Source organism: Rhodnius prolixus, unplaced genomic scaffold (genome assembly GCF_049639745.1).
Source record: "Rhodnius prolixus isolate KJV_2025 unplaced genomic scaffold, Rpr scaffold_4, whole genome shotgun sequence".
NCBI classification, from domain to species: domain Eukaryota; kingdom Metazoa; phylum Arthropoda; class Insecta; order Hemiptera; family Reduviidae; genus Rhodnius; species Rhodnius prolixus.
In genome coordinates, this window is record NW_027411614.1 from 26,872,854 (window position 1) to 26,885,577 (window position 12,724).

Sequence of the window (12,724 nt, forward strand, 5' to 3'; positions counted from 1 at the left end):
CTGCATCAGCAGTACTGTTTCATATTGCTCAATTTTGCAATCGAAAAAGTCAGCTACTGCAATTGCAATTAGACTCATACAATAATCACTGCATATGCAGTGGTGACCCACTAGAACAAAGCGAAAGTACTGCATATGCAGTAGCCGACCGCGAACGTGTTAAGTATGAAATGCATTTGAGCCGTCTTAAAATGAACACCCTGTATAATACGCTATTAAATATCGCTTTTCAGAATCAATGTAACTCCAAATTTTCAATTATTTACTGCTTTGACGTAGGTACTTAATTTAGTCTCTGAATAGAACTCACCGAAATATTTATGTACGTCAAATAATCAAAAAGTGAAAATTTGGAGTTGAGCTCCTCTGATTCTGGCGTAACGATTATATCACATTCTTTCGCATTAATTTTAACTTTGATGAAACCTCTTTACAGGTTACAGAGGAAACATCACAGATATTAAGCCATTTTGGTTACGTTTTTGAACAAAGAGGATTAGTAGCTGTAAAAGGCAAAGGTCAGTTAATGACTTACTATTTAGTTGGTAAAGGCGATGGCGGAACTACTCCTGTCCAACCATCAATTGCTGAACAACCAACTACAATAATTGAAGAAACTGGTGCTGACGAAAGTGAACCTGGAGATCAAGTAGCTTTATTGAATCAAAGTCAGTGATTAGGTGAGGTGTAACCTTGAAATGGTCAAAAAAAAAAAATCAAAAAGGTGAGTTATAAATCACTTAAGGAACACTTTGAGCAGTTAATCCACAATTCTGGAAATAAGAGAAGGAGGATTAATTGCCAAGACATATCAAAGGTACCTAATTTAGTTTAGTAGGGCAGATTGAAAGCGGCAGCTAAGCTGTGAGCTGAGCTACTTTGCTTCCTGGGTGGTAAACAAAGTATGTAAATTCTCTTTATCTCTCTGTCTGTTTCTCTCTTTCTCCATCAAGGATAAAATACAAATCTTATAGTTTTAATATTATTATTATTATTATTTGCAAAAAGTAAAGCAAGATAATAAAGTTATGTTTCTAAGTCTTCAGTGAATGCCGATCGATGTGACTGGCAAATGGTTTATATTAGAGAGAACAGCAGAAACGAGATGCTGTTGTTCCTAGATTTGTAAGAGATTAAAATTCTAAATATTATGAATCTCTTTAGTTTAAATTGCTTAATCCATTTTATTAGAAGAATATAAAAACAAAACAAAAAATGGATGAAATAAAAGTAATTATAAGGGAAGCGTTATTGGGCACAAAATAAAAAAAAATATATATATATTAAAATTCTATTGTGCGTGCTATTTTTCATAAAATGCAAAATTCAAATTAAAGAAGTTTGAAAAGAAAGACATTAAATAAATTGTTAGTTTTTTAAAATAAATTATATATGAAAGTGTTTATAGCCAGATTGCAACGATGTCAAAATAAAATTAAAAATTTACAGTGTTGGATATAGTAATGTTAAAATGTCACTATATTAATTTGATTTTATATATTTCTTTTAAAAAAATTATGTTCAATAAATTTGAAGTATTTAAAATGAACAAACTTGCTTTGCGAAATTAAGAGGTAAAAGTAAATTGTGTGGAAACCCACTTTTTAGAGAACAAAATGACACTTTAATTTTTTCACCTATGATGTGACAAACATTTGAAAAATGAGAGAGAATCCTTTTGCAGTAAACATAAACTAAATGCCTTTGTCCCATTGTCAACCTAGATCTTGAATTAAGTAAACATTGTAGACGGTGGATTCAGGGCTATTTGTTGCACATTGAAATCTATGAACATTAAATTTAACAATGCAATCGGAAACAGATCTATGCCCAACAGACGGCGTTGTTTTCCAAAAAAAGCATTTTTTTACCTGTCACAGGGGTGACATCTATATAATAAATAGGTACACAAAAACATGCGCGTATTCGAATACAATGTTGTGTCAAAATTTCAAAGCAATCGGAGAAGAACTTTCGGAGATTTAAGATTTTGAACAAACGAACATTTATTTACATTTTTATTTATATAGATTTAGTATGTATTATTATTTAACCAACCAATTACTTTCTCCTTTTAGAGGATGTCGATAGCCATTGGTTTGCTGTTAAGACACAACCCCTTGTTCACGATCTGCCGATGTCCCTATCGGTAGCTAGTCAATCATATAAGAATTTCTAGTCAGTCATATTAATTCAAGCAAAAGCTAACTAACTAAAGACAAAAATCAGACAACAGATGTGAAACATCACTTGCCTTGTGTCAAAAAATTGTATGCTTTCTGATGATTAATGTATTTATTTATTTTTATTTTTTTTTAAGTACTAATTTTTTACCCTTATGACAGGATTGAAATTTACCGACAAGCATCAAGAACTATTTCGAAATGCAATTAAATTTTCTAGAATAGTTCTAACCTCCTTGTACAAAGTATTCATTTCCTTAATTTTTAATTAAATTTTGGAATGAAAGATGTTGCTCTTAACAGTGGTTTTTCAATTTTTATTTTTACTCAGTTGCAAAAATCATATTTTTTTAAATGCTTCAAATTTAGATGTAGTAACATATCGAACTTATAAACAAAAAACTCAGGTTAATTTGTGGTCTAGATCAGGTTGCGAACTTGCTAGTCAGTGACTGATTCCACTGGTAATTTTCTTTAATTCTGTTCGGTTTCAGATTTTTCTCTATCTTGGTTAAGTGAATTCATATGGACACAGATTCCCATTTTAATAAGTTTTTCTCTTCTGAATCAACTTATTTAGTGGATACGTTATAATGTACATAAGAAATATTTTTAAAAAGTTTGAGTTAAAATGACAACGCTGAAATTAAATATTACTGAAAAATTGCTGAATAAATTAATATTTCTCGTAAGTTAATTTTAATTTAGTGATGTTCATGTCCCATGTTGGTATAAGTTTGTCCAGCAATAATTGTGTAATCCTTGGGAAAATGGTTCCACTTCTTTTAATCAATTTACTCCCTTTAAGTGCATTTAGACATTACGGTTTCTACGCACTAACTTGACGAAATTATGTGAAAAAACTGTTTTGCTTCTAGAAAAGCAAGATTATTAGACTTTTTTTCATGTTGTCCACATTTAATAACTGAGTAAAACTCAGAAGCAAAAGCTGTAAAAACTTCAGTTTCTTCTACTTTTTTAGAACATGCATTAGATAAGACAAGATTTAAACACTACTGTAGAAGATTGTATTTAGCCCACCGACAATCAATAATTCAAAAAGATTAAGTAAATGAGGTCATTATTAAATAAAGAAGTATAATTGAGAATAATGGATAAAGTTCTGCTTACATCTGAAACGGATAAGTTTCGAACCAAATATTTATTTTAAGAAAGAAACGAATGACCAAAGTTACCAAGTAGATTATTTTTTAATAATGAAATTAAACAAACGTGAATAAGAAAAACTAAAAATAAAAAAAAATATTACTCAAAATATTATTAGCAAGCTAGTCAAAAATGATGTTACCGAATGTAATTTGTATCTAATAATTTACGTAATAAAAATAAATAGTAATAAATAAATAATAATGCTGTACTCTTTTTGTAGTGGCTGTTATGTATTTGTTTATTTATATAAATTAATTGTACTTAAATTGGTGTCTAGTTACCAATTGTTTTCTGTGTTCATTATTTATTAACATTTCTTGAAAATATGAGACCTAGAATAATTTTCATTATTTTCGATTTTGTTTTGTAAATATAGAAATACGTTAAGGTTGTACTATATTTGTTTTTTATACACTTGGTATATAAGTTTAATACGAATTATATTTTCTTGTTAAGGAGAAATAAAAACAATGAAAATCTCAGTTTGTATGATTATGAAAGTTTAATCTCAAGCCTTGTTCATATTATACGACTAACTTGTTCATAAACTAAGCGTGAGCAAGAATAAACAGAACCTATGGAAGACAGAAACTAGTAACTTAACTAGTTTCTGTCTTCCATAGGTTCTGTTTATTCTTGCTCACGCTTAGTTTATGAACAAGGTTCTAACTTAAGAAACCCTAGGAAGAAAAAAATCTGAGGGCTGTTAGCTGGTTTCGAACCCGAAATCCTCGTATGGGAATCCAGCTTGCTGTTCACTAAGCTAACTTCTTCTTTTATACCTTTTTTAATTATACGTAACATTATTGGAGTTATTTATTCATGTCACCAGGCTACATGCGGTGCGCTGTTATAGTTACAGGCATGGCGGTATACATAGCATAAGCTAAAGGCCCTCTGTATGTAGGGGCTCAATTGTACCCGAAACGCACAGCAACAAAAAATAATAAGGCCATTGACCTTAGATATTAACTTCTTAAATAATAACTTATCATTAAACATGAAATTCTGCTCCTAGTGCCTAACATATTTCTCTACTGTAACTTACTTTCATTCAAAAAATGAAACGCCCATAGTCCTAATTTGAACCTAAAGTTCAGATTTGGTGAGCAAAGTACTAATCTACTCTTTCCATCAAATAGAACCTTCCATTAGCAGTTGAATTGTTGTATCTCCAATTTCATATCTGTTCCTAAAGCGTCTTCTTCTGGCTAACCTATTTTTATTAGTATGACATTCTAAATATGCATCTAATATTATTTGAATTCTTAAAGGTCGGAACTGTTTTGAAGCGGCACTTTATACGAGAATAGTTTGCCCTGAGTGAATGGTAATGAAAAACGAACTGATTCAGTTATTTGGGGATCTGGTATAATTGCCCAAATATAGGCACGAGGTTGTGGTGGATAATATGGAGAAGATGCTTCGGGAAGGGTACAACCAAAACTCCTGTAGAGGAAGATAAGAGTAAGAATTCGAGGAAGCTTTCGACTTAACTTGGCTGGATGACTTGGAGAAGTATCATCGTGAATAACTGGAGAAATGGTCTCTTGTCTTAAAGCCAGACCGCAATGAAGAAGGAAACTTAGTAAAAAGTTCAGCTTCTACTTAAGAGGTCTGTTGCTCCGTGCAGTAATAAAATTAATAAAGAAGCAGGATGGCGATTCCAACGTAAGTAACAAAATAGCTAGTAATTTTACTGTTACTGAAGTTAAAATTTCATGCAGTTGTGCTTTCTAGATACTTAACAAATTATGGAAATGAAATACTAGTAAGTGCTAATACTAAAATTAACAAATCTTACTATACTACACTAAATATCTTCTTTAAGTAACTGAATTAATAGTAGATTGATGTTCAAGGATTTGGAAAGATACCATGCATCTAGAGAGAAAAAAAAATAAATAAGAAAACTTATTATCTTTATTGCCAGAAAAGAATTTTTGTTAGCTTTTCGAAAAGCACTTATTTTTTTTAAATATATATTTTAATGAGTCAATTTTATCTTCCTAGTCCATTCAATAAGGAAGAATAATGGCTGAAATCTTCTCCACATGAAATGGTGTGTGTTTTTTCGTTTTTTCACAAACTGCTTTTAATCGACTGAAATAAATAACTTAAAAAAAAAAATTGTGATAACGATCTTGGTTACACGTATTTTATTAATTTATTATATTTTTAAATAATTCTCTCTGTTGGGTGATATACGGAAGATAAGAACCACATGGCTGGTAATCTCGTAAGGGGATGTCTTCTTCACCTAAAAATACGAATAACATTTATTAATATTTTAAAAAGTATAAAGCAAGTATCTATTTAATAGGAAGGGATTCATTGTCCAATTACCATTTAGATCAGTGTTCTGAATTTTATAGATTGGCTTTTAAATTTTTAGAGCAAAAAACCTATCGATCAGGATTACTCAATAAAAGATGCTCAATAAAAAGATAAAGAAGATAGTAGAATATCGAGGTCATGACTCAAGATCGAGCTCTTTTCTGCTTTCTGTCAGCTTAAAATCATAGGCAATAAAAGTATAGAAGGATCTATTTTGATGGACATGTACCGGATTTGATTTATCTTCTTAATCCAGCAATGCTAATGCAAATTAGCAGCTCCTAATCGCCAAGTAAAAGAAAAGCCTCTCAATGTAATACACAGAAATTTATACAATAAATGTAAACTCTTTTTGGCTTCTGTGAGCTGCTGCAGTAAAATTTTGTTGCCGAAAACTTTCCACCATTCATTTCGAATTTTCATTGGTAAAAAGTACGGGTTATTTATTCAAAGAATAAACCTTCGGAACGAGAAGCTTGTCTATTAGAATGCCATCAATTGCTTCAAATTTTGCAGGTTTGTCATCTTCAATACAGCAAAAACTTTTTTGGGATTAGCTTTACTGCTAATCTTAACGGGCAGTAGTAGTTAAAAGAAATTCTCAAGATAATTAACTGGCGAACACTATTACACAGGAGGTTGGAATTCTCTTTACCCTTGAAAGTTTTTTGTAGGAACTTAAAATGATTTTGAAAACATTCAGATGGGACGCTAACATGTGTGGCGGGTTTAGGGAAAGAAACACTTACTAGTTATTTGTTGAGCATCTAATACGGCCAAAACACTCCAAGGCCGAGAAAATGGTACTATTTAAGGCTAAATGCCAGGAATTGTTGGCCTAACTTCCGTACGAAGTTCCTAAATACAGAGAAATGATGCGATTTTTCTAATTTCTGAACACTAAACTTAAGAAAAGTGTTCCATACTACTATTGCTAGAAAATTATATATATAAATACAAAGTCAAGTACGCCACGGTAGCCGAGCGGTTAGAGGCGAGACCTGCGAAGCTAATGTATTGTGGTACTGGGTTCGATTCCCGGTCTTAGGCCTTGAATTTTATTTAATGGTTAATAAAAGAAATTTACAGTAAAGTTTGTTTGCTAGTCGCCTCCGTCCACGACCTAATTGGTAGTTGGACGTTAAGCCCCGCCTGAAAAAATAGGCGATTACTTTACTTTACTACAAAGTTAAGTATGGTACAATATTTTCTGGCGTATGTTTACAAGTTATAGGGTATTGTAAATTAATAGGAGTTTGATTATAGCTATTCTGTTTCATAATATAAGAATTACCGTTCAGTGAAACAATTTCATGTGATTCGTTTACGTTAGCTGAGTTTTACAATGAAACCAACAGAGTTAAGTATTTAATTTATACATTTCACATTTGATTTAAATTTTACAACTCCTTTAAAAGAGTGTAATCGCCTATCTTTAACGTACCTATCATTACTAACTGACTGGTGGACTTTAGCTTCCCTGGCAATTACTCTCCAAGTATCTTGAATTGCGGGTCTCGTAACATACGGATTTTTACAAGATTGGGAGCAGGTCCCAACGCTTAACCCAATCCCTGGAACTAAATTTAGTTCCAGTTTTAATGAAAGTAAATTTAGGGAAGTCGCTAGTAATGAATGACCTTTTTCGCTTTCCTATGACCTGCATTGGATTTAAATAACTAATTAGAGACCGTGGTGACCAAATAATTTTGTACTATGAAAGTAAAAACAAAAGAAATATTTCAGAATTAAGTCAAAGATCCTAGAGAACTATTTTTCATACGATAATCAAGAAAGTGTAATTGGACATGTTTAAATTTGTGAATTAAACGAAAAACTGCCAAATTAAATACTAACCTTCAAGTATATCTTGAAATTCAGCAATATCAATCGATATATTTTCAAAAAAAAAAAATCTTGATTAGAATTTTTCTTCTTCTAGGCCATGCTTAAAAAACATTAGTACTGGGACGCTTTCGTTGTCAATATCTCTGTATTCTAGAAGGGCGATCATACCATCAACGTCCATTGATTCCCCTACAAAACAGTATGATGTATCATTAAAAAAAATAAATAAAGAGTTCCCATCAAGTAATTAATTTGTGTTTCGATTTGGATTCGAGTTCTGTTAGAAAATTTAATTACTTTGCGCAAGCCCAAAAATTTTTAATAATTTTTTTTTTTTAAATCTTTATACCGCGGGAAAATGAATGCGTCCCACTGCGCGTGGTTTAGTAAATTGTTCGGTTTTTCACAAAAAATAAATAAATAAATCTAAATTCATGCGCACGCTCCGTAAATCAAAGCAAGACCGCTAGAACAAAGCTTACATGATTACGAAAAAAGTGATCTCGAAGTGCTTATTATAAGTTAACAAGAGGGTAAAATATCATCCACCCTATCGAATTCGCATATTCTATACTCCAGTGGGGGTGACATGGCAACTGATCAAGAGCAAAATATTATTTTTATTCAAAGAGTTAAGGGTACTAAATAAATAATTAAATGAATAAGTTTACAAAAATTAAATACAAACAATGATTTCCTTTGTCAATAGCAGAAACTCTAGAGAGGTTAAGAAATTGATGCAAATAACTGAATATCCAACATTTTAATTTTATTTAAATCAACTTCACCAATATTATTCTTGGACACTAATATTTACTTAAATTACGTTGTTTTTTTTTTAGCAACTTTGCTCCAGATCAATTTCTGACTGGAAATCCTCTTAGAAATAAATGTCAACTTAAACTACAGTTATTAATTCAGTACCCCCGAGGTAACAACACTAAGTCCTTTTATCAAAATTTATTTTTTTAATCTTTCTAATACAAAATTTTTTTGATTACCCAACCATCACTTATGGTGCATCTATGTTACTTATTATCGACCAAAGATTTAAGCAAAATAACTCCCTTGGGCTTATAAGTAAGAAAAAACCGGGAAAAAACTCATTTGCTCTCCTGTAAAAAATTTAAAATGTAACCTCCGTGGTACTGAATTATAAATAAAGTAATTGTCATTTAACTGTAAAAAATGAGCATTACATTTTCTAAAAACTGGTTTGTAACACCAGTTACAAAAAAAAAAACGATTATCTGGTTATTATGAAGCATGTACTCGTACTATTTCGTCAGGAATCACTAAGCAGGGCCAATATAAGCTTCAATGCTTAATGCCCTCTCAGATATTCTAAGAAATCTCTCCCTAATTAAAAAAAAAAAAAAATGTAAACACGTATGTAAAGCTTCCAACAGCTGGTTACTAGTCTCTCCAACGAAACTCTAAAAATGAGAGACGACAGACAATTCTATGTCATAACTCGTGCCAATATAAACCCACTCCCTCCATCAATTTCTTCATCAGTGAGGATATACGTTACCTCGATCAATAATAATAATGTCGATCAAGTCGGAAAGAGAGACAAGGAATTTTGAATGTCACTGATCAAAAGTTACTGCAGATTGTTTATAATTTCTCTATTAAGGGTACTTTTTAGGAAGCAAAAATCAAAAGAAATCGTTTTGGGTCGTTTAACAATAAATGAGAGTCCAGTATGAAGAAAATAATAAGCGAATATTATCGTAACAAAACTGTCCGCAATTAAACGAATTAAATTACACATGGTAATTTATATGTTCAATTGCCATTTTGATATGGCATGTATTGCTACCAGTGCCCTACGAAAAGTCACTGGTTATTAGTGCATGCCAGCTCTGTTTAATGGACAAAACTAAATGCTAAGGAAAGGGATTAACTAAGTGGTTAGCGTACTATTTTCCCACGCAGGGACTCACGGGATCCTAGAAGCTTCTTACCGCTCACTGTTCGGTGATTATCAGTGTAGGTAGCCTATAACGAGAGTACACTGTCTGGAGGCCAGCAGTGCACTGAAAAAGCTCCGGGTGCCAATGACCTCAGTTGTTGTTGTTGAACAGTTGTCCGCGTCTTAAATTAAAAAAAAAAAAATTCTTTGTTTTAAGTACCTGTAAAGAACTGCAGTTCCTTAAACCTGCCGAGCAGTTCTTTCATGACTTTGTTCATATTTGTTTTAAATGTGTCAACTTGTTCTGGCGATTTTTCTTCCAATTTAGCCACTAATTTTTTCATATAATCTTTGAGGTAGGCAGTATATGCTTTTTTGTCCCCAAAAGCATAAGTTTCACATAGGCGATGATTAAGGACTACATCAACTCCGCTTTCAACTGCTACATCGGTACCTTCATCCGCTTCTTCTGCAGATGGATTGAATCCATCTAACTGGATTTCGCCGTGTTTTCTTGTAACTAACTGTAAAGAAACAAGAAAGATTCTAATAAGTGCAAAATTTGGAACATTGACAAGTTTGCGTAAATGACAAGGTAAAAATTCATTTGAAATTGAAGATTCCTCCAAATAACAGAATTTAAATGAAGTGAAATTTGATAAAAATTCATCTATTAAATTTCAATAAAACTAAAAAAAAAGATGGTAGACTACTTTTAAATAAACGTGTAGTGACTGAAGTAAATGTGTCATTAGTAAACCGCGCTGGTACATTATAAATGTATATAACATATTTACTCATAACAATGCATAGCGTATGTCCGACATCCCTATCCTGCTAAACCTTAGAATTTCTCGAAACCTCAATTAGAAAATTGAGGACGCTTAGGCCCTCCATGGGCTGTAATGCCAAGTAAGAAGAAGATAAAAATAAACAAATTTATTAAGGGACGTAAAATAATTAAAAAATTACTATGTTAAATAAATAAATCTCAATAAAATTAACATTTAAAAATAAATACTAGAAGTTTAAATAACAGACAGGAAATTGTAATGACAGAAGCGAAACGTTTCTTAAGAAAAATAAAGAAACATTTTGAAATAATCAAATCAAGACTAATTTATTAAATACCTTCTATCATACCACATAAACTGACGACGAAAGATTTTCGTCCGAAAACTCAGTATGAGCTTAAATGATTCGAACGTGAGGTACCAAATAGATTCGAGGAATGGATCAGTCAGTCCCAACTACCTAGAGCAGGAGTCGGCTACCTTTTCTGGGACGTCGGGCCATCAATAAAAAAAGATTTTAAGCGGTAGATGTTTTGTAATGTAGTATGTAGCTTAGATTTTTTTTCTAATCAAAAATAAATATTATTTAAAAAAAATAAAAATGAGTAAGCATTTTATGCACATGCTACAATAACATCGGAGAACAAAGAAGTGACCAATCTTAAAAAAAAAAAAAATTATTTTTTTCAAATAGAAATAACTTCAAAATTTATTGCGATTTTTGTTCTTGAATGTTTTTCGACAATTCATTTATATCGGGTTGGGTTTGGAAAACACGAAATCCTCAAGAAGTATTGCAAATTTTCATCGGTAAATATGGTTCTATATTTGATTTTATGAAATCCATTTTTCAAAAATAATAACGAGTTATAATATAATAAAAAATAAAAAAGCCTTCCTAATTTTTAGTTTACCATAAAAAAGTTGTATTGCTTGGAGGGCCTCAAAAAAACTTACTACGGGCCGCGCTTTAGAGGATCCGGAGATATTAATAATACGAACACTCAAACGTATTACTTGCTGATTTCACATCATTATTGTCTACATTTGACTCACATAATTTTCGTTTTACTTTTAAGTGTTATTTGAGTAGTTTTACACAACAAATTATCTTTCACGGGGTAAAAAAATATATCACTCTTCCATCTGTTTGTTCAATAACTTTCCTTTTTAACTGTTTTGACACGATTGGCAATAAAGAACAATTTATTTACTAACAAACTAGTAAAGACAACTCCACCAATAATTCTTATTACTTACAAGTTAAAAACGAAATAGTACCTCAACTGCTTTTCTGATAATGTTCAAATAATCATTTCAGTATTATAATTAGAATATGGTCTTTCATTCAATAAAGACTCTCACCTCCGACAGAAATTCAGAAGTGTGCTGCCTTTTTCAAGACCTTGATTTGTAAAGAGAACTATTTGACAAATCTAAATTAATTATTTCCAAAGAAAATCGAGAAGAAAACAAATTAAAATATTCAACATTCCACTTCCCTAGCTCAGAAAATGTAAAAAAAAATAAAACACTTTCCGTATTCATCAAATATAACTTTCAATAGGTTATTATGCATGAAATTACCTTTCCATATACTTCATACATCACTTCATCCACAAGCTTCATTTTATAGGAATCAGAGAACATTTCATCACCTAAACAGAACAACAAAAAAGTTAAGTTCTAGTTTAAATTCCACCATTAGACATTAATAAGACTGTGGACCAAGATAATAATAGGGTTACACTGTTTAAGTTTTATTAAAACACTTCAATATAACATGAAGCAAAACAAATTGCATACCTACTGTTGAAAAATCAACAATACAACTGGTCTGTCTTCACCTCATAACGGAGACTTTGTTCTTTCTTATTTAAATAAGAAAAAAAAGTAGGTTACAAGCACACTCTTCAACTGGTACTGTTTACCATTAATTCTAAGTCAATGTAGTGGAAGGTTAAAAATCTAATAACCGAATTCCATCACATTACATTGTGAGCTTAATAAAACAGGAACAATGTACAATTTTAGCATCACATTTGTGATAAATAAGAGGAAAAACATTGGTTACACGTGTCAAATAATCAAATCCATATTATAAGAACAGCCTGCTAGGTTTAGTTGGCATTGTTAATTTGTATTTAAAAAAGAAAAAATCATCAGGGAAGAAACAGTTTTGTCGAAAAAAGAGATTCTTAACATAACACTTACCAGTAAATATGTCTTTGTAGATCCTCATTTTGGAAGATGTAGAAAAATTTATCGGATTTAAATAACTACGAAACACACACTCGAACCAGGAGAGTTGGAAAGACCTTTCTCTCATCACTGCCTCTTATATTACACTTCGGTATTAAAAATATTTCAGTCTCATATTTTATAATTACTAAATAAAATAAAGTGCCTTTTACAATTAAATTAATTACCTTTATTTATTTTCACTTTTCAGTCAATGTAAATTTTATATAGAT

At 31.2% G+C, this 12,724-nt stretch overlaps 2 protein-coding genes across 5 annotated transcripts in view; one reads left to right on the plus strand and one right to left on the minus strand.

Moving 5' to 3' along the window:
• Positions 1 to 5,573, plus strand: part of Ac3 (Adenylate cyclase 3) — a 146,288-nt gene extending 140,715 nt beyond the window's left edge. Inside the window, exons 20-21 of one of the 3 annotated variants that reach the window (XM_074130850.1) lie at positions 437 to 724; positions 4,628 to 5,573. In XM_074130850.1, the coding sequence (XP_073986951.1) occupies positions 437 to 676 (240 nt within the window). In that variant the 3' untranslated portion in view covers positions 677 to 724; positions 4,628 to 5,573. Of the gene's footprint in view, positions 1 to 436; positions 3,843 to 4,627 lie in introns of those variants that run through there. The other 2 variants (XM_074130848.1, XM_074130847.1) reach the window with 2 other exon arrangements.
• On the minus strand, positions 5,259 to 12,601 carry Tctp (translationally controlled tumor protein). Of its 2 annotated transcripts, XR_012459365.1 has the most exons (5): positions 12,465 to 12,601; positions 11,838 to 11,908; positions 9,677 to 9,980; positions 7,548 to 7,727; positions 5,259 to 5,613 (listed from the first exon to the last, which is right to left on the minus strand). XR_012459365.1 is itself a non-coding variant. In XM_074130852.1 (4 exons), the coding sequence occupies exons 1-4, from the start codon at positions 12,577 to 12,579 to the stop codon at positions 7,612 to 7,614; spliced, it is 606 nt and encodes a 201-aa protein (XP_073986953.1). In that variant the 5' UTR covers positions 12,580 to 12,601; the 3' UTR covers positions 7,546 to 7,611. The 2 variants fall into 2 exon arrangements, 1 of the variants encoding a protein (XP_073986953.1); XM_074130852.1 differs by lacking the exon at positions 5,259 to 5,613 and having other exon boundaries at positions 7,546 to 7,727.
• Positions 12,602 to 12,724: the final 123 nt, after the last annotated feature.